General features: G+C 41.7%; 3 protein-coding genes across 3 annotated transcripts in view; 2 read left to right on the forward strand and 1 right to left on the reverse strand.

The window, feature by feature from the left end:
* The window catches only part of znf385d (zinc finger protein 385D), a 50,588-nt gene extending 48,035 nt beyond the window's left edge, over window positions 1-2,553 (forward strand). The window contains exon 8 of the mRNA XM_071924401.2: window positions 1,324-2,553. Within this exon, the coding sequence (XP_071780502.1) occupies window positions 1,324-1,572 (249 nt within the window). The 3' untranslated portion in view covers window positions 1,573-2,553. The remainder of the gene's footprint in view (window positions 1-1,323) is intronic.
* An 11,660-nt stretch (window positions 2,554-14,213) lies between these two features.
* LOC139931039 (protein phosphatase 2C-like domain-containing protein 1) lies at window positions 14,214-16,566 on the forward strand. Its single transcript, XM_071924421.2, has 2 exons — window positions 14,214-14,760; window positions 15,791-16,566. Exons 1-2 carry the CDS (start codon window positions 14,214-14,216, stop codon window positions 16,564-16,566), a joined length of 1,323 nt encoding a protein of 440 aa, XP_071780522.2.
* A 128-nt stretch (window positions 16,567-16,694) lies between these two features.
* rab5ab (RAB5A, member RAS oncogene family, b) lies at window positions 16,695-27,688 on the reverse strand. The gene is made up of 6 exons (XM_071924394.2): window positions 27,521-27,688; window positions 24,938-25,164; window positions 22,938-23,089; window positions 21,295-21,417; window positions 20,793-20,886; window positions 16,695-18,823 (listed from the first exon to the last, which is right to left on the reverse strand). The coding sequence occupies exons 2-6, from the start codon at window positions 25,101-25,103 to the stop codon at window positions 18,708-18,710; spliced, it is 651 nt and encodes a 216-aa protein (XP_071780495.1). The 5' UTR covers window positions 25,104-25,164; window positions 27,521-27,688; the 3' UTR covers window positions 16,695-18,707.
* Window positions 27,689-27,768: the final 80 nt, after the last annotated feature.

Genomic DNA, 27,768 nt, shown 5'->3' on the forward strand with positions numbered 1-27,768 from the left:
TGTTTATTGTTTGATGTCTAAAACTGTGCTCGTTGTTATTCTCCTATTCCAGCCACTTCATGTTGCTACAGTTTGCAGGTCAAATAAAAAGTGTAGGTCTGGGAATACGCACCGTTCTCTCTTTCTCTCTTTGCATGGGAGAGAACGTTAAGAGAAAGCTGCATGATGAAATGTGGCAGTTTAATGTTTCCTCGCTTATCAGCAGAAATACATTTCTCTGAAACCTTAGGGTCTATTCTTTGATTCAATCCACCACTAAATGTCAACTTTTATAACTGGTTCACCTGTTAACCTGCTTTTACTGAAATGCTGGTAGAGAGCGGTGCGATTCAGTTTTAAAACTTGATGTTTCACTGACAAAAACGGCATGAATCAGGGCCGGTCTGAGCCAGCATGCTAAAGGTGGAATGCAGACCTGAGTCGAATACTATTTACAAATCATTTTAAGTGTTCGTTTTAACCTACTTGGAGTACCGGAAGGGTGGGGTCTACTGCATCAAGACAAGTCAAACCACAGAAATGAGTAGTATACCGAATTAAATTTCATTTTCCTGAGATTTAAACCTTCTGGTACTCTGGTCTTATGCTGCAAACCCCGGCCACCTTGCACTCCAGGCAGGTTAAAACAAACGCTAAGGGAATTATATCCAAACGCTATATGACACAAGTCTGGTAGAATGCATGGAGGAGCCATGTGGATCCAATGTGGGAAAGATAAAGGAGAGCCCCGACTTTTTCCATCCCAGCTCTCATAAAACGGCATTCATCACACCCACTGTTTGCCGAGACGAAGCACAGGGGTTAACAGTATGGGGGAAATGACTTTTTCTGAAACCCATCATTGACTGAGTTAACGGAGAGGAGCTTCTTTGATGAGCGGAGAGTAAAGAATGCTTCCCATAGGGTTACGATGCCTGAGTCAGTGATTGATAACCCATGACAACGGCTGCCATCCCGGTGCTGAGAGACCGTAACTTTTCCATTACTGATACAGAAGATTAAGTCGGATAACTTGGGCGACCTTTTTAGCCTATTAGTCTGTTTGGTGTCGGGGGGCTGTTCTTTTCTGTTTGTTTGTCTCTCTATCTGTCTGTCTCTCATATCTCTTTATTTCTTTCTTTCTTTCTTTTTCTTTCTGTCTGTCTGTCTGTCTTTCTTTCTTTCTTTCTTTCTTTCTTTCTTTCTTAAATAATAATTATATAATTCTACACTACAAAGCGTTTTTTTTTATCCAATTTAAGTCAAAAATGTTCCACCAGACCGGGGCTTTATCGATGTCCTTTGATAGAAACTGTATTGATTGTTATGTTCTCTCTCTGCCAGATAAAGTTGGTCCTGGGTAAGGAGCGGGTCCAGTCTCTGACGGCCCAGATCATTCCGGCTCATCTGGCGGCGGTGGCGGCGGCCGCGGCGGCCATGAGCAACGCTTTCCCCCTGCGCACGACCCACGCCACCACCCACGCCCCGACCCCCGCCCTCTTCCAGACTCAGGCGCTCCCCGCCGCACTGCTGCGCCCGGCCCCCGGCCCCGTCAGGACCTCCCACCCACAAGTCCTATTTGCCCCCTATTGACCCGTCTGATCCGGGGCAGTGCGGGCCTCCCGTCGAGGACCGAACCCCGTACGTACTTCGATCTGGACCAGGCCAAGGAGTCCCGTCAGAGTCTGTACTCCTTCTATGCACCCGGGATACAGAACAAGCAAACCGCTACCGATCCTCACCTCTCCTCATGTGGAATACCCAGTGTTGGACCGCCGTTTTCAAGCTAAACCGGGACCGCAGTCCAGCGTTCGGCGCACTCTCACGATGGATTTATTTCTGTGACGTTTACCCCACTGAAAATCTGGGCTATGCATTTATAGCCGACTCGCTTTCTGTGCCATTCTCTAGCCCGCGGCTCGCACCCGGACCCCGGACCTGGACCTATATTGTACCGCAATAATGTATAAGACTAACCCGTGAACTATGCAGTGTCATTAATATGTGATGCAAGGCACAGTTTGAGCTATAAATATGGTAGGGATATGCTATTTGTAAAGATACAGTGTGGCACTAAGATCATTGCTTTAGTGGAGGTTACCATCACTCATAGTTTAAAAGGCTGTTACTGATTAAAAAAGAGTGAGAAAGGCCCTCCTCCTTTCCTGTATGCACTTTAAGCCCCTCCTCAGTTGATGTCTACATTAGATGGCTAGACTGTGTTAGATGGTTAGAGTACGTGTCGTATTATCTCTTGCATAATGGGTGTTTGTGTGTTTGTATTCGTCCTTGCATAACTGTATGCGTGTGCGAGCGTGTTTGTGTCCATTGTGCGTGCCCTTCTGCATGTGTGTGTGTGTGTGTGTGTGTGTGTTTGTCCACGTGTGTGTGTGTGTGTGCGTGTGTGTGAGTGAGTGTGAGCTTGCCATCCACCATAAGCCATCCTAGTTGATATCCAGCACACATTTTCACTGACCATGTCTTGGGCCAGAGGGACCACAAAGGCTTGTGTATATTACCTGTCAGTGTGTAAAAGGTGAACAATTTCAAATAAAAAGAGTCCTACTTTGTTAATATGGGTGGTTCTGTATAGCTCACTGGGTCCTAACACTGCCAAGGTTAGGGGTTTGATTCCCACCCACGCTAAAAACACATGTGCACTCCTGGTACTGAAGGATGCTTTGGATAAAAGCGTCCACTAAATGGCATATGATATGTTACATTAATAAAGGGACATACACATGGCAGCCAAATGCCAGCCTATACATTCACTTTTTGGACAACAGACACACCGATGCACACACACGCACACACACACACGCATGCAGACACACACCATAAATACATCCATGTCTGACATCTTAAAGCCCAGATGGCTTTCTTCCATTCAGGAAATAACATCACTGACAGGAGCAGGTCTCAGCGCCTTAACTTTGACATTTTGGAGAAACCCCAATTCACCACAACACCATAACTCATGAGGTATATATTAAACTCAGTTGTTCAGTCTGTGAACTTTTCCATGCACCCATAAGCCTACTCATCTATCCATAGGTTTGTAGCGTATCTACCCCCCCCGCAAAAAAAAAAAAAAAAGTCCCTGACGCATGAAAGTTGGCCGTCCAGCCGGAGGAGGGAGCTTATTTCCAGCGAAGCGCCTGCTCCCGCTCCAAAACCAATACAGCAGGCAGGCTGAAGAGCAGGATCTCTGGCCACCATCTCGCCTCCATTTACTCTCCCTGGACCGCTGATCACAAACATCTGTAAGTGGGATGCGGAGCCTCCCTATCTGCCGTTCAGGAGGGCTATCAGCAGAAAAACACCGCCTGACTCCACTCCCGTCAGCGGGGAAAACACTCTGAACAGCTGGATGTCCAACCGAGCGAGCACTGGAATCTAGATTACACTTGGAGCATCGGGGCTGGTTAAGGGGAGGTAAAGGCGGGGGAGGGGTCCCAGCTATTGGCCGAGGTTGATGACTAGCATTGACCAAGAGCTGAAATCAAGCGAACCTTAGCTGAAATGATGATAGCTGTGATGCAGGTATAGACCATTTTCACAAACATGGCTGTCGTATTCCGCAGGGTATCGATCGGTTCTCTTCGCCATGTGCGATGTTAAGAAGCCAACTTTCTGTCTCCTCCGACTCTGTCTGTGATCACAGAAACAGAAAGAACACCTGTATTGTGTTATAAGCTATACTGAAACACAAACTATGTGAAAATGGTCTGTTAAAGTCTAACGGTACCCCCAGTTTTAGTCCCTCTCCCCTCCCTACTGCCTCTAGTTTGAAAATAAATCTGATTATGCAGAGTCGAACTAATGTAAGACGCTACGAAACGGCCAGTGATGTGACATATCTACTTTTCATTTTTAACCCAGAAAAAGAGAATTGTCGATTTAGTGTCTAAAACATCTGCAGTTCAACATGCTGTACGCACTTGTATGTGGAGGTAATGCCGGGTATTATTGTCTTCTATCTCAAACAACACGATTTTACATTTTCTTCTTCAGAGCCACTTACAGAGTGCAACAGAAGAATATGCTTAAATTCGTACATCACCAACATTACAAGCAGCCAGTTGTAAGGAGGTCAGACAGTGTCCAGACAACAGAAGTAACTGTGACCCTTGAATTATCATGATCAAATTTGTTAATTCCCATAAGTTTTGTAATGAAATAAGGAGCAGAAATGGTACAAATCGCCAACGTTCCTCCTCTATTGGCTCGGTGACGACCCGCATTGACTTTTGAGATTTCCACTTCTTCCACTCTGACAAAGTTATTTATGACCTAAAAGTAAAACCCCTGACCATTACTGAAGTTACAAGCCCTTTACTTTCAAACAGTGACATTTTAGACATCTGTTTTTGAAATACTGGGCAACAGGTAACAATTTTTTTATTCTCTATGGGATACACAACTTTTCCAAATTAAACCCTTCAGTACAAACTGTGACCCGTAGCTGAATTACTGCTGTACCTGTCAGTTAATAGCAGTGCCCTTAAAAAAAACATAATCTATTAAATGTTAGAAGATGTGATGTTATTCAAATCAACTAATGAAACATTTCAACTGCACTTGCTTCATATTCATGATGGGAAGAAAGCTTTGTTAAGGTGTTTCACCTCCATGCGGCATTTACGTCTGCATCCCTCCATTCATTTTAATATAAACACAGTGATAAAAAAAAAAAAGAAGAAAGATTTATGTGCAGGTCAGCAGAGTGACCACATTCCTCTGCCGGGTTCATTTTGTTTAAGCAACGGCTGCTTTTCCGTCATTGTAACTGGAGCGAAGTTCATTGCTTTTCATTAGTTATATTGAGTTGTTTTTCCCTCTCTGTCTTACAGCCGATAGAAGAAGAAAATGCCTAAAGGCGACTGCACACAGGCAGGATGTTGTAACAGATACTGAACATGAACTGCACCAAGAAAAGCCCTTGGGACTGTTGGCAGGGAAGGGCAGATCCAGGCAGCTCGGCCCATGTAAGAGCTTTGATTCTACATTATGATAAACGCCTCAATTAACATTCCAGTCCATTAAGGCTTTGACAGTTTTACCTCATCCGGACGTCCACAGTTTACAATAAGCCTCCCTCCCGGGCGCTGGTCTGTCTGAAGCCTGGTCCTGCCTGTGGGTTTGACAGCACATCTGCATTTAACGCACCCCGGGTTTAGTGTCCCGTATGTTTTAGCAGAGTGCTTTTAGGCTTTTAGTTAGGAAAGATAAGATTTGACAGGAGAGGAGTTTCGTGCTGAGAGGTTTTGCTCAGCAGTCGCTCTCAAAACAACTTTGCAATTTGTTCAAGTGACTTACTGAACCAGCCAGAGGCCCAAAATAGGTTTAGAGCACTTAAGTTGAGGATTGATTTCAAAGTCACTCAAATGCGCACGTGCACACACACTCACCAATCCACCCAACCACACACACATACATACACACACACTTGAATCATTTATTAATGGATACATCAGTGTAAGAAAAAAAACAGTACAGGTTCTGTGCAATCCCATGGCAGATTTGTGGTTAAGACCTAATTAAAGCCATCACACGCAGGTTTTATTAGTTGACATTTTGTCTGAATTCAGCAAAAGTATGTTAGGTGAATATAAATGAGTAAGATAATGTCATAAGCGCGGGCATAAGTGCATTGCTCTGTGACTTGCTTTCAATGTAAATTTTGAGGTTCAGGCATCATGAGACAAACTCTGGAGCAGCAGGGCTGGTTGATAGTGATGATGTTATCTTTTTTTTTTTTTTGAAAAAAGTGGGAATAAAACATTTTCCCTCCAGAATGAAGGGTACTTTCCTGTTAATTCTGACATAAATAGGCAATTTTCCTGGAAGGGAGGACGCTCAGTTCATGATTCATCATGAGAGCCAAATTTCACAAACTTGACATGAGTGCAGAACTTTCCTCCGTGTTTGTTTGAGTTCAGTGACTTCTGTCAGAGCGAGTGCGCTGGTATGTTGCTCTGGAGTTTGTGCTGAGGATGACACTATGATAAAACAATGCAGCAACATGTGAGTCAGGCTGCTAGTTAATTTTAGCAAATGAACCATTAGCAAACACAGCTTGTAGCATATTAGCACTGCAACAACAGTGTGATTTGTTCTAAACTCCCAGAGTATACAGTATGTTGTCTTGTTAAAGAAATGATATATCACCATGCGTCACTGTATTGGACACGATGGCTGTCAGTTGGGTTTGGCAAGGTTCATTCAACACATCTTAGCCTGAGTCCAAATCTGATCTTGTAGTTTTTATCATTAGAATGAAGAGTAAAGATCAAGCAAAAATCACCAGAAATTTATTTGAAAGTCGTTTACACCAGCGGAGCGTTCAGGACCAATTTTCCCTCTATGCTGCATGAATTTGTTGACCTGCATCTAATAATCTATCATGTTAACCAAATAATACTAAATTGTCAGTCATCAACAGTGTGGGGCGAGTTACTTGGAAAATGTAATTACTCTTTACTTTATTACTCCTTTACAGGAGCAGTAATTAGTTACATTACTCGTTACATTACTTTCCTTTACAGAATTATATAAGAATGTCTTCCTGTTATGTGACGTTATCTAAATCGATTTACATACGATAACGTAAAAGAGGATTATGGAATTATGTTTGTGTGAAAATCTTCAGCTAAGATGTGAAGATTTGTCGTAAAATTTTCACAATAACACAACTTTAACCTCCTTTTACTAAACTAGACACTCAATAAAGAACAGGCATGATTTGCAGAAAATGATTTTTACCACACCGTGATGAAGTTTGATGGCGCCCAGGTAGTGAAGTGTCTCACTGTCAGCTTGGGGCTTGAGTTTGGCTCTTGAAAACCGCGGCGCTGTGGTAAGAACAGAGGTACATGAACAGTAAGGCTGCAATTTGAAAGATTTCAAGGACTTGCCTGACAGCTACGTTATCACGGCGCTCATGAATATAGACAGCATTGCCTTCTCCAGTCACTGTGGCTCACAATAACAGCTGACAGAGAGAAAAAAATCGAGCTATTTAACTGTTCATCTCTCTTTGATCGTCCTGTTGTTTAAAGCCCCCTAACTACAAGCCTGTGAACATGGCCGAGACTGCAAAATATGAGCATGAACAAGCTAGCACCTCCACTGCAAAAAAACGTCATTTAGTCTCATATTCAGTCTTCAAATCTTATTTTTCTTAAAACAAGAGAGTTAACTCCACTTGTCTCCAATGCAGTTTCACTTGTTTCGGGAATTTTCTAGAAACGAGTGTCAGTATCTTGAAACAATTCAGAATAAGTCAGATTACTACTATCAAGAAAATGATACTTGACACTTCAAGTTGGATTTGCATTGGAAACAAGTGAATTTATCTAACCCCACTGGCAGATTTCTTCACTTGTTTTAAGAAAATTACGATTTTAGGACTCAATAATAGACTAAATGACTTGTTAAGATGGAGATTTTTTTGCAGCGTACAGCCATGGTGCGTTATTTTTTTCCGATGAGAAATTGGTATCTTTACAGCATTGTTGGAAATGCTTCCCCTGGGTTGGAATCAAACGCACACCAAATTACAGTTAAATTAAAATACCGACCCTCCTGAGCTCTTCTTGAGTGCGTGCAAACACAGACACAAAAGAAACATACTGGGGCCAATAAGACACTGTCCTTATGGTCATCAGTGCCTTGATCCCCCCAAGTTGAAATAGTTTAACTTTGATGTCTCGCTTTATGACGGGATGAAACAAAGGGAAGTGAGAGCCGGCAAGCTTTGAAGTGTCTCTGTGCAGCTGAGGCGGACAAAAACACCGAGCGCTGTAAACTTCTTTTCCAAAACAACACCTGCGAGCAGAGCGTCGCCTCTGAGCCGCAGACCAGCTGGGAAAATCTGGCTGCTCTGGGGGGGAAAAACTGAATGAGAAACGCCCTCTCAGCAACTACTGTTACCGTTATAATGCCCTCGAGCAAGGCACTTGACACCCGGCCGCTCCGGTTGGAAGCGCTTAGCGGCTCAGCAGTCGTGGTCTGTGGTTTGCGAGGGTGCAGGAAGGATGAACTGCAGGAACGAGAAGCAGGGCGGTGCTGACAAACAGACCGCATGCTCTGTCAGCTCTAATGACTAATGCTACATCACAGCCGAGTGTTGGAAATCCCCAGCTGGAAGGTCGCAATTACAACCTCTGTACAGTCCAGTGGTCCAGCTGGGAAAGCCAAGGGGAGAAACATGGATGTCCAACACTGTTCCCATGGCAACAGCTAATGCCATGTCAGTGATATTTGAAAAGTTTAGTTAGCTAGTTAGCAGAGAATGTTAGCAAGTCTATGTGAAACTCAAATTTATGTGTTTAACTAGTGGTGATAAGATGTCCAACTCAAGTAGAAGTATTGTCACTTTGATGGTATTTTATTCAAGTAGAAGTACCGGTGTAAAAATCTACTTAAGTAAAACTAAAATGTAACTAAAATTTAAAATGTCCTCAGAGTAAAAGTTACTGAGTTACTTTTAGAGAAAAGAGAACGTTGTTAGCTGCTACTTTTCCATGTTTGTTTGTTTGTTTGTTTATTAAGATCCCCATTAGCTTTTGCATAGCAGCAGCTATTCTTCCTGGGGTCCACATAATTTACATGGTGACAATACAAAAATACACATTCACACTACTCATTACAATACACTAACATAACACATCATAATGCACATCTACTGTAACTAAAACAATAACAATTGACACAATTTAAATAACACAAACACACTGCAAATAGACAATGGAAATAGACAGGCTCCGACTGAATCCATCATGATCTAATAGATAAATATCATCATTTAACATAACGTGATTCTAAAAGGACGAGAAGACAGAGTTCAAACTAGATTCTTTTAATTGGAAAAATTAGAAACTACAAAATAAAGTGCACGAACAAAGTAAAGCCAGATTTCTCTTCTCTTCTTTGTTGACTTTTTTGTTCACTGCGAGAGTCTACAAAATCTGTTCTCTGTAATGGATGTGATCTAAAATGTAATGAAGTACAATACTTAAGTAAAAATGTACTTATAAGTAAAAGTAAAATGACTGACTTTAAAAATACTCAAGTACAAGTACACAAAACAGCTCCATTGCAGTAACATGAGGAAATGTAGTTATTTCCAACCTTGTGTTTAACTATTTACCACACGTTATGATAGATTTAAGGTCATGCAATGCTGAAAATCAAACTCTAGTGTATTTTGGGTATTACAACCATGTTAAGAGTAATGTTTGCAGCGTATGCCGCCATGTTTATGTGACAACAGAAAACTCAGGGTTGAGAAATCTTAAGTTTCGTAGTTTCTTAGTTCGTTTCACTGCATTTTTCCTAGTACAAAGTCAGAATATCTGACTTTCCAACATCTCTGGACTGCAGCGTAAAGAAAATTAAAATTTGAATATAAATATAATAACAAATTCAGCTGCTTTTATCACCTGAGCGCTTAACAAGTCCAACTGCTAGGTGGGTGGCATAAACCGCAGCACAACACACACAAGAGTACAATGTATTTGGCAGCAGATATCAAAGTGATGCCACTCAGCGCGGCGTCACTAAGCCATTCTGTCCAGCGGGCACCTTTTTGTCACTCAGCAGAGGTAAACAGACGCCTGTGGGAAACGCTGAAACGCCGGTCGTGACTGCTGCTGTTGCTATGTGAATACTGAAAAGTTGAAGTGCTGCATTTTTTTTTTTTTTTTTTTTTTTGCTGAAAAAACTGCTCCTGAAAAAACTGCTCCTAGTGCTGCTGGGAACACACAGCAGCTGAAAAGCGTGATTCACAGTAGACACGAGACCTAATACTTTACTCAGACTAGACTTTTATTCTGCTGTATGAGAGTTTGACCGTCAGTTTCCCAAGCTCTCCATCCAAATTATATTATTTGCACTTTGTAATGACATTTTTAAATTGGTGTTTACGTTCCAGCGAGCCAATACCATCGCTAGCAAGATTTGTGTCTGAGAAATAAACAAGTCATGCTTTGTTGTCATTCAACTTTTATTCATTACATATCGTCCCATCCCTAACTTAGACTATGTTAAAGGTAACATGCATTAATGATTAACAGTGAAATATTAATCACTTCTCTACACTCAGGTTGTTGGGTGACCCCTCATTAGCATGCGTTACCGACCGACCCGACCTCAACGTAATCTCCTCGCCCGTATGACGGCCGCATCAATTATTGAGCCATTAATTATTGGCTCAAACAGATGTCACTCAAGTGAGACGGACACTTTGACCCTGATGAATAACCCAGAGCTATAAACACACGGGGAGAGCGTGTGTGTGACCGTCCGTCCGTCCGGCCCTGAGCACTCGTGTGTGAACACGTCTGAATGGAGCTATAAATTACAAGGACGGGGAACCAGTAAAAAGAAATGGTTCCACGCCAGCGCCCGGCCCATATATCAGCCCGTGTGACGGTGTAAATGCTTACACTGCTCCATTTCACCTCAAGGAACCAAATAAGCGTTCCAGTAGAACACATTAATGCATTTAATTTGGGCCATATGGGGGGAAGTATCTGTGAGGCAGCTGGATGTGCTGGAGGAGGAAAAGATCCACTGGTGCTATGCAAGGTGGCGGAGGCTGGGAGATCACAATCTGTTAATATAACCTTCCCCGAGCCCCGCGCTGGGGAAAAATGACCAGCTTAGCAGGTGATTTTATCTCGTGCTCAAGCTTATTGAGCTTATTTCAAGAGTCCACTAGTTCAGTTGGTGGAGCATGGCACTGCAGCTGTCAGGTTTGACTCCCTGCAGGGCCGCCGACGCTAAAAATATATCGTACTGTAAAGGTGCTTTGGATGAAAGTGTCTGTTAAATGTGTCATGTGCCATGTGTTATGTAGATATTTTGAGCGAAGTGGTAGATAATTGTGCCGATTTCAGGAAATTTCTCCTAATGTAGCTTGTTTCAAGGATCATTTACTTATTTCATGATTATTTCTTGAAACAAGTGATGTTGTTGTGGAACAAGTGGAATTTTTGAAGAGCAGCAAGTAATCATTTCACTTAAAATAAGATAAGTCTGTAAACAATACGTAGGATTCAACTGATAAGGGTTTTTGAAGGCTGATACCGATACCCATAGTTTTGGAAAGAAACTGCTAATAGCTGATATTTTGAGTGATGTTCAATATCTTTAACCATTTTCATGCCAGAGGGAAAAGCCTCTACCAATACCAATACTAATACCAATACTGCACCTATTAAGTGGAATCAATAAATGTTACATTAGAATTGATTCAAGTTAGATTCCCATAGATAATTCAAGTTTCCCATAGCCAACCAGTGCAGTATTGGCAAATACTGTATACCCATAAATATTCATATCCATCATATCAGAGATGGATGACACTGATTGGTCGATATATGATTAAGCCAATATCGGCCCGATATATCAGCAAACCAATATCCTGGTCTAACCCTAATCTATACAGTGCATACATAGGCTAGATCCACTTCCATCCAATTACACAGAGATATACCACAGCAGCTCATGTGCGTAGACGTTGGGGTTCGTCACTCTTGGTAACCGTTTCGTCTTCCTCTCATTAAGCCCGCAGGTGGATGAAATACCACACAGCCTGTAGCTCAGGAGTTAAAGTTTGCAGCGCCGTCCCCCCCGGTCATCACCGGAACGCCGCACCATCATAACACCATGAGGAACATAACAGTAATATATTCAGGTGGCAGAGTTATCATCGTAATGAGACTGTCACCGTGGCGACGTCCCAGGGTTACGGATGACAGCCAGGACAGGTGACGCATGCCGCCGGCTATGGAGATCACAGCGGGCAACAGCCGTGACTTTCAGGAGGTCTAACCTTGTGTTTCGCTCTGACATATCAAATGCACACAGGCAAACAGAGGCAAGCGGCACTTTGATGTCACCTGTCTGCTGATATCGCCGTTAATTGTCAGGAAAAGGTGCCATTCTTCTGTTGTCTACCTTAAAGAAATAATCTGCAACATTTTCACAGAACTGTCTGTTGTGCTGCTCTCTATCAGTGATTGATATAAAACAATAGTGATTCAACCTATATCCAGTTCATGAAAGCTTTTACTTTTGCTGTTCTCAACACCCGGTGTCTGGTAGGTACAGAAAATCCAAGCTCCGCCCACACTGTTTGATTGACAGGTGATCTCTGGGAAGTGCAGTGCAGAAACACCACAGCAAGCAAGGAGCGCTTAGCAACAAAGATGTCGCCATGATAAAAACAAAAAAACAAAGAAACTCACGGACTACCACTTTAAATTACCAGCCATGTAAAGATGGCAGCCTGCTGGTTTGATGTTATTTCTACTGTGCAAAGCGATGAGTGGAAAAAGATGATACACACTCAAAAAACATTGTTCAGACTTTGTTATTTCCAGATCTTTCTAGTTCTATTTTATTAACGCATTCCTCATGTCTCTTTTATCAGAGCAGACAGACACTTTGGCACTCAGGCTGTCTTCAGAGTGCAGGCTGAGGTTTAAAGCATCCCAATGTCAAAATGCTCTTCTCAGTTCGAAAAGTTTGATATTAGGGGTATTAGTAAATTCAATCTGTGAAAATTTTAAGCAAGAATATTACAAGGGGTGTATTGAAGTGAAAAACGTATAATTCACCTGTAGATAATTAATAACTATTGTTTTTTGGGGCCATTTTTCCCCAAATAGACCTTTTTTTCAGAGATGAGTTGCAGAGTGAAGATGTTTGAGCTTCTGACGTGACTATTTCCTGAAAGCTGCTACAGTGTGCTGCTGCCCCCTGGTGGCAAACAGAGTGACATGCAGTTAAAACTACTGAAGCCAAGGAATCCCCATAAAGATTTTTCAAAAACCCCAGTGACAAACTGTGAAACATGTTGTGTGTTACTGCAACTGTGCAACTGAAATGACTGACTGAATAAGTCATTTTGAAGAGGTAGTGATATAAAACATCTGCTCAGTCAAATCTGAAAAATGTAAGGCCTAAATGGGGAAGACCACTCAATTTATTAATCTATATCACTATATTATATATTATATAATCCATTGTTTCAACTGGAACATAAACATTATTTTCTGCATCCCTGAAAATTCCTGTTTTTGCAGACAGTTTGTATCTGACAACATGCTATTCCTCTAATATTCCTCTAATATTTGTGAACATGAACACCCACTGAGCCAATACTAGAGTCTGTGATGTCAACAGGATGTGTAAACTGGAGCTTCTCCATTGACAATGAATAGGATACTAAGTGTGTGGACATCCAGAATGTTTATCTGAGCTTCATCTTAGCAGTGATAATCTTAATTGTGAAAGTGTAAAAGTGATTCCAAAATGCTACATAACATAAAATACATAAAATATTACCTGATGTTCAATGTTCAGTATTTACAAAAAAAAAAAAAAAAAAAAGAGATATTGACATCCTCTAAAATGCTTTTGGAAGGACAGAGCTCAGAGTAGCTAATAACTTTTATTTTCAGCGTAGGCATCACACGTTTCAAATAGTTGAAATCTCATTTTAGAACGAATATTTTCTAACTCCTCTCAACTCATTTCTGGATATGGGGGGCAGTAGTGAATACTTACTAATACATACTGAACAGTTGCAGGGCAAAAAAAACGAATTAAACCTGAGTACTGAATGTCAGCGGTGTTCCCATTTAACACGTCAAAACCTCACCTCAGTGCAGTTTTCACAGCTTATATATCAAAACTTTAATATGACTTGTTCACAGGCTCATGTCCAAAATGTCAAAAATCTTATAAAACTTATTTTTTCCCTTCACACTCCCTTTGGCAGGCAGACACAACCTGCAGACAACCTTTTTGCAGACACAAGCTGCACAGTTCAAAAAGTGATTTTGTTGCCAGGGAAACCGTGTTCCATGTTTCTATGGAAAGGTCAGTAAACAGTCTGAAGTCCTTTGATAACTTCAGGCAGGCAGAAATGGACCTGTGCTGCAATTATTGTCTTTACATCTACGATTATGGAGTGGTGCAGAGTCTGAGAAGAAAATAATCCATCTGCTACTCAGTTTGAGCGTTCAACTAGCGAAGAGGTTCTTACAAGATGTCATATTTGCGCTTGCTCTGTCATGTTATCTTCCAGTATTTCAAATCTCAATGGGCCTCCTGAGGTGAGCCTGTTATTCTCAACACTATACCCTTGATGAGAAGAACATCCTTGTCAACAGTTACTGCACAATCCTGGAGAGAGAGAGGCGCTTAAACCTTGTCACATGGCAGAATACAACATCAGCACCTACAACAGTAGAAACACGCTGATCCACGCTTTGGCAAGATGTGAACTGAAGAACTCCAAATGGAAAAAAGACATGGAGGATGTAACCGTCTTCATCGATGGGTACGGAGGCAGGGAGGGGGCGAGCTTCTTCGGGGTCTTCGACGGGTTCCACGGGCGAAGCTCAGCCTTGATAGCATCGAGGGAACTGCCAGTCTTAGTTCTTGAGCAGCTCTCCAAACAGGATCCTTCATTCTCCTTGGAGAAAACCCAAGGAGACCTTCTGTCCCGCTTCGGGGGACTCTTTGATAGGGAGAGCATGGACGCAAATACCGCTTCTTCAGAACTGCAACAGGATGATTCAGCCAAAGTGGGACAGGCCTTTAGCGCTGCCTTCCATAGGATGGACCGCATTCTCGCCCTGGGGAGGAATGAAACTTCAAGAGTCCGTTGGAGCGGCTGCACAGCGCTGCTCTGCCTGATTGACGATGGGGAGGATCAGGGAGTGGCATCTCCTAGTGGAAGGATTGTAATTGCTAACTGTGGTTGGTACTCGTTTGTGTTTGGCATTTAATCTAAGGGTCATAATTCAGCTTTCTGGGAAAAGTAGACGGGCAACTCTTGCAGCAACATGCAAGAAAGTGAGTCACAGGGTCCAAATATTTGAATGTTTTCTGGCAACATTATGCTCCAATGTGATCAAGGCAACATCCTATTCCACTTGCCCAAAAAAGTTGTTCTATGCATAGAGCCAAGGGGCACAAGATGATTTATGTAATATAAAAAAATAGCTTTCACATATACACATTTATCTGTAATCTTTGTGATAGATGTCCTTTTTATCTGCATTGAATATCTGCAACCTCTAGACTTCTTCCAATAGTATAATAGCCTGAAAAGTTAAAATAGAAGTCATCAAAGTGCGTCTTCCTGCATGTTTACACTTGCAATAGGGGATCTTAAAGGTCCCATATTGTCCAACACTGTTTTTTCCTCGCCCTTCCATATATAAGCATTTTGTTATTGTATCCAATAGGCGAGAAAATGCGAAATCTGAAACTCCTCTCGTTTTGCCATAGTTTCCTTATTTAAAAATCGTTATTCTACAAGCAGTTTTGATTTAGAGCCCGTAGTGACATCACTCAGGGCCAAAAATCTGTATTTAACCCTAACCGCTCCCACTCACCGAGGCCAAAGCCCAACCCTCCGATGAGTCGGCCAATCAGAGCAGTGGTTCTTTAGCATAAAATCAACGGCCACAGAAAACAGCCTGTTCTTTACAATGGAGACACTGAGAGGCTGGAACACAATAATAGCTGCATTTAGGTGTTTGGGTTTTTTTGCAATACACTTCACAAACATTTTTTAAAGACCACAAGGAACTGTGTTAAATTGCTGAAAAAAAAACCAGGTAAAATATGGGACCTTTAATTAGGCACCGCTTCATTTTGGGGGGCCACAAGTCAAAAGGTTGAGAACCACGTAGTGTAGTGCTTGCCACATGAAATCAACTGTATGTTCTATAAAGCTTTTTCATAATGCAATGAGCTCTAATCAAACATCTTCACCTGACAGGTAACATACACGCTGTCCTCTGCACACGGGCGAGCGCCTCCCGTCTCACCAAAGACCACAGCACATCAAACTTTAAGGAACGTAAGCGCATTATCCAAAATGGAGGCTGCATCAGCCCGAACAGACGGCACGGTCTGGTAGAGGGACTCACCAAGGCCACCAGAGGTCTGGGTCACTTTGGAGACCAGAAACTTAAGCAGTCAGTGATTCCTGTGCCTTACACCCTTTCTCTGCCTTATGATCCCTCTTTCCAACTACTGGTTCTTGCCTCCAGCGGCGTCTGGGAGGTGCTGGATGAAAGAAAGGTTAAAGAGATTGCAAACACTGCCATAGACCGGACCAAGAGGTCATTTATGCTCAGAGATTTGAGACTCGGCCAAACCTGCGCTCAAGCTAGTCCAGAGTTCAGAGGGGACTCGTCTAATGTTGACTCTCAGGATGTGAGTGTGAAGGATCAGGATGGTAAACAGCTGAGTGTCGAGACGCTAGGAGAGGAGGAAGAGTGTGGGAATATATGGGGAACACGGGACCAGGAACTGACGACAGCGCTAGAGCAAGAAAGTGGAGTTAATGTGGAGGAAAATTTGGCTCCAACTCAAGGAAATCCCCCTTTGGACTATGAGCACCTTGCAGCTGAGGTCTGCAGGGAGATTGTGGATGCAGCGGTCGCTTCAGAGTCAAAGGAAAACATCTCAGTCTTGGTCATACTGCTCAAGGGTTTGGAGGACATCAGTGACGACGCTGTCCAGAAACCCAACAAATTACATGTAATATAAACATGTAATTCTATTTGAATAAAAGTGGAAACCCATTTGTCATGTTATTTCAACATTCTGCCTCGCTTATCGCTTTCACATGTGAGGCCAATGACATTCAGATCAAAAAGGCATACAAGAGACCTAATTTATTGGATTTATTAACTTGTATCCAGACACTCAAAACTGATCAGCCCATCACTAGTAATGCTGTTTTACATCATTAAAATTCATTGAGCTGTAAGAGAGACTGCCAGTTAGGTTAATTATGCTACCTGCTTATAGCTGTAGGTTAGCAAGTCCAATACAGTCCATCATAAAAAATTGAAGGGCAGTCATTAATTAAAACATGATCAACACTGTGCAATGCAATAAAAGTTCCTTTCAAACATGAATGGACCATCTTTGAGAAAAGTAACAAGACACCATGGAAGGATTTTTGTTAATAACACTACATTTACCTAAAAAGACCACCACTGATTAACATTTGACCAGTTTGTGACAAGGTCTAGAATGAAAATAAAAAATAAAAAATAAAAGCAGACCTATATTGAACTGTACAATTGTTCGGAATCTCTAGATAATTTCCTGGTGAGCTTATGCTCTGCAAGCTGTACTAGAAGAGGAAGAAGACAACATTGCAACATTGCACCCTATAACAACATTAGAGTATATTTTCCACAGACTTGTGACAATGGGTAATAGTCAAATTTTCTGTTGGTGTGCCCGTCTGAACTCTACTCTAAAACAAATCCCCTTCGATTCAGACCACCGAATTTGATGCAGGTTGACTGCTGACCTGGACAGTAACAGAGTGGATTAACGAAGACAAGGGATATAACATAGGACTATTCATATGCTCAAGTCTCTGCAAGACAATTCACAAAGCAGGATGTCGTATGTTCAACAGTGTCCAAGTTTCCTGTCGATTTTTTTCTTTTGAAGCCACATCATTAATCAATTCATCATCCGGGTTAACAGCGTTGCAATTTAACACGGGACGTCTGCGAGGCACAAGCCGCTGACAGCCTTGATTATGCAGTCAGGAAAACAGTCGAAAATGTTAAAATCCTGCCGAACCGGCCTCTTGCTGGCCTGAGGGGATAATGGCGCTTGATGTTCCTGCCAAACTGCTCTGCGGATGAACAGGCTTCCTGCACATTTTCCGTTTCAAAACTCCATGATTTCCAGACCTTGATTTCTTCACTGAAATTTGAAGATTTTGACTGTTGTTCAATATGATGTGTGCCGATAGCGGCTGGGCAACGTGACGAGGCCATATCACTCTATAGCTTAATATTCTTTTTCACAACATTTTTTTTAAATCTTTTTTTAAATGACAGTGGCTGCACATGGGTAGTCAGTCGTGTATTGAGACTGAGCAGGTTTTCTTCCATACTTTGACAGACTTTTTTGTGTATTTTCCAAACTTTTCACGAACTGGAAAGTACCAAATTCATTTTCCATACTTTTCCAGACCCGAGTAGGAACCTTGGATGAAGATGTCCTCTTGTGTAACAGATGAAACGAGGGAGGAATTCTTGGTTTGCACGGCAGTCCTCGCCTGGCACTGTCTCAATACTTCAACGCCTTAACAACAAACAGTCAGAGCCGCCAGGCAAGTCATGATGGGAACAATTTGGTTTCTTTTGATTGTGAGCAAAACTCAACCGCACACAAAGCGTATTAGAGGCAACATCATTCGCATCCAGTCAACCCTGTGAACTGACAAGTGAGGCTAGACCTTCTCATCAGCAAATCGCTCTTGGAATTCACACACACACAACAAACTCAATCACACATTCACCGGCTTCTTGCTCGCTCATCTCTCTCATAAGGGGTTAGTCTTCCAACTGAATAAAAGATAAAAATGTGTGTTTTTAGGCCTTGTAGTGATACATGCATCCATTATACTGATATACACTTTTTTTTTTAAAACAAAAGTAAAAAAAAAAAAAAAAACATCAACGAAAAAGTATTAGAAATGCAGCTATACAGAGTCTTTAGCTATTCCAGGGGAGTGAGGTTGAAGGGCAGGTCTGACGTCGGGAAGCCGAGGAGCCCCGTGTCCAGATGTTATTCAGCTGGCAGGGGGGAGGGGGGAGGGGTGTGTGTGTGTGTGTGTGTGGGGGGGGGGGGAGGTCAGAGCAGGAAGAGCCGGGTTAGTTACTGCAGCAGGGGCGGCTGGTGGGCTGGGCTGTCTCCGTCAGGTCCACTCCCCTGTTTCGACCGCTGCTGGCTCCGGCAGCTTGAGGCTCGTTCTTGGGTAGCTTCTTTGCTGCAAGGCAACAGTGACAAAAATCAGTGACAACATCGCCAAGAATGATCAGATACATCGAATCACAAGACTCTAAGATGCCACCCGACTGATTTTAAAAGTGCTATGTGTAGCATTTGTTGGGCTTTTTGCCTTTATTGTAGATTGATAGACAGACAAAAGATTGAGAGAGAGAGGGGGATGACATGCGACAAAGGTCATGGGTCGGATTCAACCCCAGGATGTCGCGTTTACATGGTATGTCCCTTAAGTGCATTTTATAGTCAAACGTAACATAAACGTAATGTTAAGAACGCTGCAGTGATTACATTCAAGCTTTTGTGGTGGCAGTGTTTTAAAAAAAAATCGTATTGCACCAAAACAGAACATAGAAGAAGAGAGGAACAGGAAGCAGACGTGACGACGATCACCGGTAAAAACAAACATGGGATGTGTTGGAGCAGTTGAAGCTTGAAGAGTTGGATGCCGTCATGATCGCCCCTATGATCAACCAATCAGAGTGCGCGACTTCGAATGCACAACATCTACACAGAGACACTTTTCAACCCCAAATATGCGTCAAAAAGCGTCAGTTTACGTGCAGAGACGCACACTTTAGACCACTGAGCCAGCATTTTAACATTAAAAAAATTGGCATATTAATTTTGAGACATCAGTATAATTACCGTAAACAAATGCTAAGAAATTGCTAAGAAGACTGGCAGCCTCTACAGGCCTCTACACTGCATTTTACATCGTGTGCCAACAGGCCGGGCTTGGAGGGAAACCTGCTGGATTGCTTTATGGCACAAAACATGAAGAAGGCGCCGTTCTTCCAGCACAAACAGATCTAAAGCTTTCTCACAATAGCAGATGGTGCAAGGAGTGAAAAGCAGATGGAAAAAATTACTTCCAACATGTTTATCCTCTTCATCCAAGCGTGCAGGGAGTGATGCCAGTGAGGGGGAGAGAAGAAGAGTAGCAACATCCTCTCTGTGTGACTGGAAGTTTAAGGGAAATGTGCCCTAAATTTGGAGAAACACTAGCACTAACAATACCACTGTTGACACAGAGAGGCTACCGCTCGTCTCCACCACATCTCATATGTTTACGGCACTTACATCAAGGTATCACAGTTAATTTGACTATGATATATTGATATTTAAAAATGAGAGGCAGGGACTCGAGTCACATGACTTGGACTCGAGTCAGACTCTAGTCACAATTTTAATTGCTTGAGACTTGACTTGATGCATGAAGAGAATACTTGAGACTTGACTTGGGACTTGACTTTGATGACTTGAAAAGGTTTCTAAAGTCTTGACAGAAGATCATGTGTTTGTGTAAATTAAGTGTTATGTGTTAATTATGTGTAAAGATGCTCCTACCAAGTTTTTATTCTATTAAAATTATATTGCATTGAAAAGGCCTACATATTTAGTTTTCTTTAAGATATTAAATTGACACTGGACTCTTGATTTGCTCTGATGTGACTTGGTGTTCTACATTTAGACTTGAGTCTTGACATTAAGGACATGGACTTGACTTGAGACTTGTGCCTCAAGACTTGAAACTGACGTGGGACTCGAGCAAAGTTGACACAACTCAAAGACTCTCTAAAAATACTACACGCAGCACCTTTAACTTGTATTTTTCCAGGTAAAGTTTCGCTGAGCATGCAGACTCTTTTCCAGCGCCGCCCTGCTTCACATTCAAACAGTTGCACATATTGACACCTGAAAGCTGCGCAGCACAACCAGTCTTTTACTGTTGCTCAGGGGCAATTCCAACACTTCTTGTTGTAGAGTGGAGAGCATAACGCAGTTGTTTTTCTACCCAGATTTTCCTCAGCCGGTCTAGAGATTAGAACCAGGAATCTTCTACTCAAAAGGCTGCTTCACCAACATTTACACCAACTAACTCCAGCTTGTTAGGATCATACGTCAAGACACATTTCAAACATCTATCTCAATGCAGCAGAGACACTTACCGATAGCCATGAAAATCTCATTCACGTTCAAAGATGTCTTTGCTGATGTTTCCATGAAAAGCAAGCTGTTATCATCTGCGTATGATTGTGCATCCTATGAAAGTTAAACAAACATCATGAAATCATTAATTGAAATGAACTAAAAGTACCTGACATTTGGCACTGAGGAAGAAGAAGTGTGAAGAGAAGCATTTGTCACGTAGGTTTCATTATGTTTGTACTAACAATATTGTTTTTAATTTCAGATATCCAGATGCAAACATAAGTTATATTTAATAAGCACAGTTCAGCATTTACATTTTAGGCTTTATTTCAATGTCTGTGATGTCCATTTCCCAGATGTCAACAAAGTGAAGTCAACATATTGAATAAGTAATAATCAGGGATGTGAATTTTTAGTTCATTTTTTAATTCATTTTTAATGAGAGATTATGGCTTTCTTGCTTTTTGCCGTTCTGATCACATCCTCCAAATCATTAATAAGCATTAAAAGGACACAAACCTGAAAGTCCAGTGCTCTCTTGTTTGCGAGATCGGCCTTGTTCCCAGCCAGCGCTATTACAATATTTGGACTGGCTTGTCTCTGAAGCTCCTTAACCCAGTTCTTCGCTCGTACAAATGACTCCTGGCAAACAGAAAAGGGAGGGGGAAGAAGTGACTCAGTCGGTCAAATAACAATAAGACCCAAGTGGTGGAACGATGAGGACAACGGGACCGTCCGATTATGTCTGGATAGATTTGGACTAGGATTTAGTCTCATCAAAAGATGACTTTGATGAAATATGACAATCAAATGCAATGTTCCTGAGACAAAAGCCACATTAGTTAAGGGAAGCGAGCGTATGTTATATCGCCATGCAATAGTTATGCAGTTCATCCAAGAAAAAATGTCAAAAAACAAAAAACAATGTGGGCTACATCTTCTTTGAACCCTGATTTGTGAATCAGGGTTCCCTTTTTATTTCATGACTTTGTCTTAAATTAATAAGACACCCATTACATGATTTTACAATGATTTTCTTAGAAGCAGCTAGTTGAGTAGAAGAAGCAGAATCCACTTTGCAGCGTTCTGTGCTTTGCTCTAGTTATAAAAGAGCTGAGAGTGTTAGCTCGCCTGAAGCATATTCATGAGCCAATATATCCTCCTGCTAATAATCCTAAAAACTAGGCCTCCATCCATCAAGGAGTTATGTAAAACATAGTATACAGGAAATTGCAGGAAATGAAGAAATTCTACATCGATATGCTAAAGAGTCACCAGAAATTGTCTAAATGTAGTCAAACTACTTGCTGCATGTATATTTTCTCGTTTTGAGGAAAACCAAAGTTTTACGATGTTATCTATCAGGTGGAGTAACAGCACTGTGAACAAATTTGTTTTATAGCTAATGTTGGAATATGTACAATTTGCTTTCAGATTATACTATTCACACGTCTGGTATATATGCCTTCTGTGACTGGAGAGAGAGACTGGAGAGCTTATTTTTAAGACTATTAGCTGGGGAAGATGTTCACTTCACTTCAGCTGTGTTCACACAGCTGCTGTTGGGTTTCTGTTAGCTGGTATGGTAAACACAGCAAAGCAGAGGAACGGTTGAAGGTGGATCCTGCCACTTCTGTTGATCTAACTATTTTGGGAAAAAATATAATTATTGTAAAATAATGTAAAATGGGAGGCATGTAGGTTTAAAGTTTTAGCACGTAATTTCCAAAAAAATCCAACATCCTGAGGGAAAGAAAAAAGGACAGATGCAATATATATACAGTATATCTCCATACTGGATTCAAGTGCCTGATACCTAATGAAAGCAACAAATTTGACCAACAAAAAGTCTATTGCCAGTTGGAGTGTAAATACAGTTGGGGATATATTTTTCAGCTGTTCTAAAAGTTTTTTCCTTTAACACCCAAGAAATGCACCAAAACACAATTTTAACTGGCACAATCAATGTTTGTTTGATTGAAACAAAGCTCGGGTCTACAAACTAAATTTCTGATGGCTTTGTGACTGAGGAGTGTTCATAGCTGATAGTGATGTTGACACTGCATTTTGTCCATCTGCTCATCCTTGACAAGAACATTGTTCCAGCAAAAGCACCACTGGTAAGCGCGGGCAGACAAGACAAAAACTGGCTCCTGACTCACCTCGTTTGTGATATCGTAGACCACAATGGCCGCCTGGGCGCCTCTGTAGTACATGGGTGCCAGACTGTGGTAGCGCTCCTGACCAGCTGTGTCCCAGATCTCAAACTTGACTGTCGTGTCATCCAAACATACTGTCTGAGTCAGGAAGGCAGCTGCAGGGGGACAAAGTGGCACAAACAAATGACAAATGGGCCTATAACAAAACTTCTGTGGCACACCAGGCTGTAAATGTAATCATTTGAGACTAAGGCTGGAGACACACTAGAGGACCGATTCAATCCAAAATTTCACATCCCGACCATGGGGCCTCGATCATATCAAACATGTTTGATATTTAAGACCCGCCTTCTAGGCCGGTCCTGAAGTGTGTGGGGATCATAGATTCATTCTAAGAGCGGAGACTGCCAATAGCCAATGAGAGCCCAGAACATTTTTTCTGATAAAGCCAGCTCTCAAAAAAGTGACCAGACCACATTGGCATTGGTCACTCCAGCTACGGTTTTACCCAAATTCTCTTTCTGTGTATTTATTTGTTTCTTCCGAGCATATTAAAACATGTTGCCTTAACATGCGCATTAATACATACTGATTCACGCTGGATCGTGCGAGTTCCTGCGACATTAGAGGTCCTGACATAAGTGAAGTATCAGGAGTCAGCAGGATAATCTCAGATAGATCTTTAAGTGTATCACCGCATTTACACCTGGCATTAAAATGCGTCTTGAGTGATCAGATAGCAATCACATTGTACTTATCCACATAAAAATCCAGGTGTAAATACACTCAAGATGCATTGGGGGGGTGGGTTAAAATACGATTCCTTAACCAACCTCGGGAGGTGGTTTGAGACGCATTGTGGCTGCTAGTTGGCCAAGTGTAAATGGAAATGTTACTCCAAGCCACATGCGTAATTGCTATACTCCTCCCAAAATGTTATGTCACTAACCAGAAAGAGAAATACCGTGCATTTTTGTTTTGCTGAGGAAGCAAACACCGTCAGGCTACAGGCGAAAACCTGTACCATTTGTTTGATATGGATGAGACTCACAGCTGGAGTACAAATGAAATCAAATGTTTACCGTCATCGTGGATGGAATTTGCATATTGTGGGGGAAAGCGCAATCTGATTTCTATGTGGCTGCCAAAGACGCATTTTTGATAACAAATGTAAATGTAATGTGGATAAATCACATCTGGATACAATCTGGATGCAAGTCGCATGAAATGCCAGGTGTAAATGGGGTATATGATACCCCGACCTTGCGTAATGATCTAATGTGAGCATCTATATATGACTGAGAGACCGAGATCCGTATTGTGTGTGATGCAATACGTTTCCAAAATTGGTTAGGATGTTCAAAGTGTGTCCCTGGCTTAAGGCGACCTTGGAAAGAGAAGTCTAATGATAGGACATGAAGCAAATGAGGAAAATTTAATTTAACACTGGGAGTTCCAGTGTGCATTTATAGAAACAATAAGTGATGGGTTTAACATTATGTAAGCTGCCGGACGTTCCAGGAACTAGGAGGAAGAGAATTCACCCCATTATTCCTGCAGTTCTGTTCCTGTCATACAACTTCACACTGACAACTCTCTATCTTCTAGTTGTAAGCTGAAAACTTCTCTTCAAAAAATACTTCATTTCCCCCTCTCCCCCTTGAATTACATCCCCCTCTACTATATCTTCCACCTCCACACATGCTTTCTACCCAATTCCTCAGCTCTTGGTAACATTTATAGCACTTCTACACCACACGTGATCATTGTAGGGTCACAGGAACATTTTATTGTATCTACTGTCTGGGAACTATGGCTCTGACCATTCCACTTGTTACTATTGTTTGCTTGTAGCCTAATATTGATGATCTCAGAATTTAACGCTTATTCCACTGTTACAATAATTGCAAGTCTCTCTGGATAATATCATCAATCCTTACATACAATTTCACAGGCTTTTTCACAGAAGAGAAACCACAAGATGTGCTTCTGAAGCTCCATACCTCCGATTGTGCTCTCTTGGAATTCGTGAAACTGTCCCTTGACGAAGCGAAGTACAAGACTCGACTTCCCCACGGCCGACTCCCCTAAGAGCACTAGTTTGAACTGGCAGATCTTGTTGCCTGCGTTTGGCCCATTGGGTCGTGTTGCTCCACCTCTACTTGCCATGTCACACTGTCCGGTCTCTTCCTCTGGAAGCTGGCGTACTGTGCGAAGTTGTGCTAAATATCTGAACAGATAAAGGGAAGCACAGTGTCACTACCAGATAAAAAAATCTAAATGAGTCAGTGATGAAAGAGGATTCAAAAATAGGGGAAAAAATAAAGTCAGTAAAAAATGCAATTTACAGGTCTGTCTACAGTTACATTAAAGTTATGTGCATATTTTGACATTTTATTATCTACAAATGCCATTCATTTTAGTAAATAATTATTTTGCCTACCAAAATGTCATTAAGGATAACTGAGGAATTATTTATATCATCTTATTAGTTACTTTCGTTAGCATACAATAGTTTGTACATACTGAATTAAGGTAAGCTAAACTTTATTGTCCCTGCAGGGAAATTAGTCTTGGAAATCATGGCAGTAGTACAGAAGACATAAAAATAGTACAAGAAAAAAAATATTTCAACAACTATGTACTGATGTGAATAAATATGCACAGGGCTCTGACAGAAGACAGGTGAAAAAGGAGGTGCATGACAGACAACTCCTGCTAACTGACTTGTTACAGCCACTACAAACTGAAAAGTTGGTTCCAGGTTTGCAACTCATTTATGGCACACAGTGCCAGGTATGTGCAACCCCAGGTGAAGGCTATATGGACATTTTCCTTCAACAAGATTCAAATGAACACATAAAAGTTATCAATGTAGCTAAGCTGGAGAATCATGTGGTTATTATACCCTGTAATAACTAAAATGTGTGTACTTGTTACTCAGGACTGTTTTCAATCTAGTCAAGAATAAATCATATGGTCTTCTTTATACCGTTTTCTGCCAAACACGGGACCTGTGCTCATTAAAGCCTATTACTTCTCTTGTCATGTAGGGACCCAGGAAGACTGCATACTTTCAAAAACCATGGTCTAACATGTTCAGTCGTGTGTGAGAGACAAAGAATATGTGCAGAGATTTCTGCATTTTTGTTGTTAATTGGGAGAATTGTTCAGGAATCAAAATGAACAGCATTTCCATAGTTTCTGTAACATTTATTTTAAACCATGAATTTATATAGCCTACATGTTGAAGTGAAAGGACAGTTGAGCAGCCCAAACATGGAGGCCAAAATGTCACAGATGATACAGTAGCCAGGATGGGAAATTCACTTCAGCCCGCTAACCACCGAGTTAACCAGCCACTTTCACTACATTACCAGCCAGATTGTTTTTTTATACAAACAAATCTCCAAACAATAGTTGGTCATTTGCCATAGTGGCTGGCTGAGTAGATAAGCTTAACAGGTACAGCCAAAACATACCAACGTTTGGCAGGTGGCTAAAGTCAATTTTCCACCGGTAACAGTAACCAAACATTTTGGCAAACACTGGCATACAGTATTTGTAAAACTGTTGCTAAAGACTGCCTATGTTCGTCACCAGTACCAATTTAACTGCAACTTCTACTAGTAACAGAAAGTTGACCAGTGGTTTGTCACCACCTATGTTCATGTGAAAACTTGTTACAACAAACCTGTGGCAACTTTGCCAGCGGCTAAAACTTATGTGAGGCAGACTGTTGCAAAGGGGATTAGTGTGACACGGATCTAGGCATATTTGAGAATAATGTGTCAAGGTTACAGATTGCTTTCTGTTCAACGCGGGTCTGTAGACTAATCACAAAGTAACAACCATTAACCAGATAACGATAGATTAACTCCCTCTAGTTACTTCTCAATCGCACCAACTAAGTAAACAGAGTAGCAGTCCAAAAATAATTACAGTCAAGTTGGTCGAAATCGTGTTACGACATAGTTAACCACAAATAACCTGTTATGTTGTTGTTGACTGGCTCATATTAGCAAGCTAACGATAGCTAACATTAGTAAGGTGACTAGCTAGCCAACAAGTAGGAAACGACTAACCTAAACCAGTCTCTGCCTGTCATCAAGCGTAAGTTAACCTATCGAGTCTTAGTCGGAGTGTCTGAAACATTTTACAAACCCAGCTTATACACTTCAGAGCTGCGATTTAGCTATCGTTTGAGTAAACCAACAGAGGTGATGCAGGTTTGGGTGTGTACAGCTAATGTCAGCTAGCTAACGTTAGCTGCATAATTTAGTGAGCTGTCTTAAAAAAGCTAGGTATGGGCCATATGAGGTCCGAAATGTTTACAACATCATAACTAACTTGTTAACCATCTAAACAAAACGACTGCTCCGGATTCACCAGTCGTATAACGTTGCAATGCTAGCTAGCTTGGCCCTACCAGTGTTGGCTAACTAACGTTAGCTAGCCAGCTCATAGTGGGGTTGACAAAAACGAGATTCGGCCTGGCTAACACTAAGCTAACGTTATTTAGCTGCCCGCATCGGGAGGAGCCCTCCGGATAGCCATTTGCTAGCTAGCTAATACGAGCTACTCACCTATCCAAAAGAGGAAGCGAGTAAACGTGAACGATGTCCCAGTAAAATGTTTGTGGCACTTCACTGTCTGTTCACAGTGTGACGAGTATCTAGCTAGCTGACGTTAGTTTTCATCAAGCTTTGCGATGTCCCTCTCCCACTTCTTTCAACTTCCCTTTTTGCATTGTACGGAGGATGATGACAGATCGTATGACTGGAATTGACAAGTGCCTACGTATTGGTGCGAATGGACCAATCACATGTTGGGA

This window comes from Centroberyx gerrardi, chromosome 12, assembly GCF_048128805.1.
Source record: "Centroberyx gerrardi isolate f3 chromosome 12, fCenGer3.hap1.cur.20231027, whole genome shotgun sequence".
Taxonomy (NCBI): Eukaryota; Metazoa; Chordata; class Actinopteri; order Beryciformes; family Berycidae; genus Centroberyx; species Centroberyx gerrardi.

What these genes read in the sequence shown, in the direction of transcription:
- rab5ab (XM_071924394.2), bottom strand. Translation starts at nt 25,103, where the DNA reads ATGGCAAGTAGAGGTGGAGCAACACGACCCAATGGGCCAAACGCAGGC. An exon ending in AGAGAGCACTGGACTTTCAG is followed by an intron (nt 20,887 to 21,294) that starts GTTTGTGTCCTT and finishes TAACTTTCATAG; the next exon opens with GATGCACAATCATACGCAGA. An exon ending in TGAGATTTTCATGGCTATCG is followed by an intron (nt 18,824 to 20,792) that starts GTAAGTGTCTCT and finishes GTTGCCTTGCAG; the next exon opens with CAAAGAAGCTACCCAAGAAC.
- LOC139931039 (XM_071924421.2), top strand. Translation starts at nt 14,214, where the DNA reads ATGGCAGAATACAACATCAGCACCTACAACAGTAGAAACACGCTGATC. An exon ending in GATTGTAATTGCTAACTGTG is followed by an intron (nt 14,761 to 15,790) that starts GTTGGTACTCGT and finishes TTCACCTGACAG; the next exon opens with GTAACATACACGCTGTCCTC.